At 44.1% G+C, this 4,223-nt stretch overlaps 1 protein-coding gene across 1 annotated transcript in view; it reads left to right on the plus strand.

Annotated features, from left to right (window-relative positions):
* The window catches only part of DNAH5 (dynein axonemal heavy chain 5), a 290,518-nt gene that overhangs the window by 274,798 nt on the left and 11,497 nt on the right, over positions 1 to 4,223 (plus strand). The window contains exons 72-73 of the mRNA XM_013008527.2: positions 2,102 to 2,254; positions 2,823 to 3,054. Coding sequence (XP_012863981.1) covers positions 2,102 to 2,254; positions 2,823 to 3,054 — 385 coding nt within the window. The remainder of the gene's footprint in view (positions 1 to 2,101; positions 2,255 to 2,822; positions 3,055 to 4,223) is intronic.

Below are 4,223 nucleotides of genomic sequence, written 5' to 3' on the forward strand. Positions count from 1 at the left end.
AACAAATGTACAAATGTGCTTGACACAATGGATGGCGGTATGGATTGTGATAAGAGTTGCTCAAGCCCCCAATAAAATGATAAAATAAGAGAAAATAATTAAAGCAAAATTTGCAGCCTCAGACACTCCATGGTAGGTCATTCTCCGTAGGAATTGACTTGATGCTAGTGGTATTTTTTGATTTTTAAGAGACTTCAAATTCCATATTTTTCCAGTAGAGGAAATAAAAGCACTGCCTACGGGTCAAGAACTCCAGAAAATAACCATGTTGACCTCATTAAAATGGTAGGTGGAGGCAGTTGTCTATGACTTGCTCTCCACCAACCCCCATATCTAAACCCACTGCCCTCAAGTCGAGTCCTACGTTTCCAAGGCTGTACATTTTTACCGGAGCAGAGATCCTTATCTTTCTCCAGAGGAGACTGGTGGTTTTGAACCATCAACCTTGTGGTTAACAGTCCAGTGCTTACCCGACAGGGCTACTAAAGCTCTAGTTACTATCTGCTGTCTGCTTTCCCAGGAGGCCTAGCCGCATAATGCTGACTCATTGGACTGTTCACCACAAGGTGAGCAGTTGAAAACCACCAACTCTTCTGAGGGGAAAGATGGAGCTTTCTACTCCTGTAAAGACTGACAGTCTCTGAACCACCCAGGGACAGTTCTACCCTGTCCTGTAGGGTCATTGTTATTTGGCATCAACTCCAGGGAAGTGAGTTGCTTTTTGGTTTTGTCTCCTTACCTACCCATCTCACTGCCATGTAGTCCAAACTGACGGCTAGTGACCTCATGGGAAAGAGGAGAATGGTGCCAATGAATGGCTGAGACTGCAACTCTTCACAGTAGTAGAAAGCCCCATCTTTCTCCCACATTATCATATACTTTACAGTGATGATGATTTATCCTGATGAGGCCACGAGTCTGTTGCACAGGAGAAATAGCAGAAACCTGTTGCATTTAAAGGAGACCTGGTAGTCGCAGTGAGTGAAGCACTGGGTTGTTCGAGGCCAGCCTGTAAATTCAAATCCACAAGTCACTCCTCAGAAGAAAGGGCAAGCTGTCTGCTTTTGTAAAGACTCAGCATCTTAGAAACCCTAAGGAGAGATGTTACTCTGTCCCATAGTGTCCTGGTGAGTTAGAATAGACTCGGGAGCAGTGAGCCCTTGGGGCTGAATTTCAATAAATACACAAGCAATGATGTATCCATTTGCTTGTGAAAGATAATCCTATAGATCAGACCTATAGCACTGCATGTTTGTTAGGAGATGTCAGTTCTGCCTCATAGAGATCCTGACCCTACGCACCACAAGACAAAACCCTCCCTGATCCACTGGCAGCCTCCCACTGGTCGCCATGTTTGTACCTCTTGGTGCACGTATGAAGAGCATACTGATCTGGTCTTCATACCGACCTGGTGCTTACATGATAGGTCACTGGCTATCGCACAGGAGTTGTTCTTGACTGAGATAACCATGGGTGGTTTGAACCCACTCAGCTGTGCTGTGGAAGAAAGACCTGGTGATCTGCTTCTGAAAAATTACAAACCACAAACCCCACTGGAGCCGTTGTCCTCAGTCATGCATGGGGCAGCCGTGAGTTGAGATAAGCTCCACGGCCATGGGTCTGGTTCATGCGACGACGAGCTGTGAGTGGAGCTTATTTTCATAGCATAAAGATGATTAAGGAGGAAGAACAATGCGAAAACTATAAATGTCATCGCATCAGGAGAACTCATGCCTTAGAGATGTTAACATTCCAACTGTAAACTGGCTTTCCCATCAGTTTTCTATGAATATAGCCCAGTATTTCCCAAAGTGGGTGTCATCGCCCCACGGGGGGTGGGGGGGGTGAGGGTGCGGGAACCAGGACGGCTTCAGAAGCAGATGCCTCTATTTTATCTTGGATTATGAGTTATACTACACACATTTTTAATTGCCTGGGGTGGCAAGTAATATATATGTGTGTGTGTGTGTATATATATATATACATTTTTTTTTTCTGAAAAGGGGGCAGCGATCCAAACAAGTGCGGGAAACTATGATACCGTCCGTGGGCAGCAGCATTGAGCCTACAGTAACCAATCATTTTGTTGTCTGCCTTCCAGGCCTCTTGGGTCTCAAGTACACTGGGTTTCTGGTTCACGGAACTCCTGGAAAGGAACGGGCAGTTCACGTGTTGGGTTTTCAGCGGCAGACCCCACTGCTTCTGGATGACGGGCTTTTTCAACCCCCAAGGATTTCTAACTGCAATGCGCCAGGTAATTGTTTCTGATTTGCACCCTTGTGTTATTATCGCTTTCTTCGCTAAGGTTTTCGTCTTTCATTATAGCCTTGAAACATATAATTAGGCATAGAATGACTGTCACTTCTTGGCACTAGTAGTTACGCTGTCATGAGCATAAATCTAGCAACTTGTGCTCAGACTACTAGCTTTAACCTCATAGTGTTATTTGTAAGACAGCTGTGAAGGCTAGAAGCCTCCGTTTATCCAGGTCTCCCAGTTTTCTGCCTTGGACAGGGCGCGGTCCTATATCCTTGTCTTAGGGAGAAGAGCTGCTCTTCGCTGGTGACTGGGCCTCTTGATGCAAGTTCTGGCTCTCACAGGTACACTGTACTATACATCCTATTTCTTTTAAAAATGCAAGTGGTTAAATTCAGACCTGGATATTGTTCATGGGGGACTGTTTTTGAAATCTTTAAATATTAGTCTCATGCTTTTGGGTTGGGGTCATCTGTGACCACCTTTTCATCAATGTTATCATCCTCATAGCAAGACAATCTCTGAACTTCACCCTTCATCCTTTGTTTTCGCTCTTGCCTCAATAGGAAATAACTCGAGCCAACAAAGGCTGGGCTCTGGACAATCTAGTGCTTTGCAACGAGGTCACCAAGTGGATGAAGGATGACATCTCTGCTTCTCCGACTGAGGGAGTCTATGTCTATGGCTTATACCTTGAAGGGGCTGGCTGGGACAAAAGGAACATGAAACTTACCGAGTCAAAGCCAAAAGTGCTCTTCGAATTGATGCCTGTAATAAGGATTTTTGCAGAAAACAACAGTAAGTTTCTTAGTAGTAGTTGATATTATTGCATCGGATGACCTTGTAAACACTCAACTGCCGTTGAATTGATTCCAACTGATAGTGACCCTTTCAGATAGGGTAAAACTGCCCCTGTGGGTTTCTCAGACTGTAACTGTTTACAGGAGTAGAAAGCCTCATCGTTCTCACTCAGAGAAGCTGGTGGATTTGAACTGCTCACCTTATAGTTAGCAACCCAACTTTCAACACACTATGCCACCAGGCCTCAACCCAGGACAGAAGGATTTCTGGGCCGAAATCCATGAGGCTCGTGTGAAGGTGCTCTGGTTTTATCAACTTCGTCAGCTCCCAGGTTTGAGCCAAGTTGTGAGACTGAGATTGAATTTGAGAGCATTCGACTCCATCCTTTAGCAAATGCCAAGATCTAGCTTCATATGTCTGTCTATGGATGCATTAACACTTCTACAAAGCATACATGTTATTTCTACTTTTAACAACGTTGTCAAAGCTCTATTTGATAAGTCTAAACATACCTAAACTATTTCCTGTTGGTGGCTTGGAATTTTCTGGAGGCATCGTTTGGCTGCATTTTATCAGTGAACATATCCCCAGTAACAACTGCCTTTGTGCATAGGAAGGAGTTCCCTATGGATTTCAAAAGAAGGACTATAAATTCTAGAGGGAGCCATAAGAGTAGATCCTAAGCACGCCATTATTTTATGACTGAAGTACAAGAGATTCTGTTTTCACTAAGCAATCCGGCCCCCAGCGATTGAGTGGATTCCACCTTATAGCAATCCAGTTGTGTTCCTGAGACTATAAATCTTTCTGGGTGAAGATAGACTCATCTCCTTTCTATAGAGTAGCTGGTAGTTTCAAGCTCCCTACCTTTCCATCCACAGCACCACAGTAAATAAAGGAATAAAAGAATCTATCTTAAGAAGACAACTGCTTGTAGCCATACCACTTAGGTAAGGAATACATGTGGAAATGTGCATCGGCAAAGAGGATTCATAAACTGATTATTTATTTTTTTCCAGTGATCATATTTACCCTCTGAGCCCCAGTGGTATAGTAGTTACAAATGGGCTGCTAACTTCTAGGTCAACAGTTTGAGACTCCCAGCTGCTCCACTGGAGAAAAGTGGGGCTTTCTATTCCTATTCTTTCTAATGCAGTCTTAGAAAC

Source organism: Echinops telfairi, unplaced genomic scaffold (genome assembly GCF_000313985.2).
Source record: "Echinops telfairi isolate 266 unplaced genomic scaffold, ASM31398v2 ScPeMD7_7469;HRSCAF=8507_1, whole genome shotgun sequence".
Classification (NCBI taxonomy): domain Eukaryota; kingdom Metazoa; phylum Chordata; class Mammalia; order Afrosoricida; family Tenrecidae; genus Echinops; species Echinops telfairi.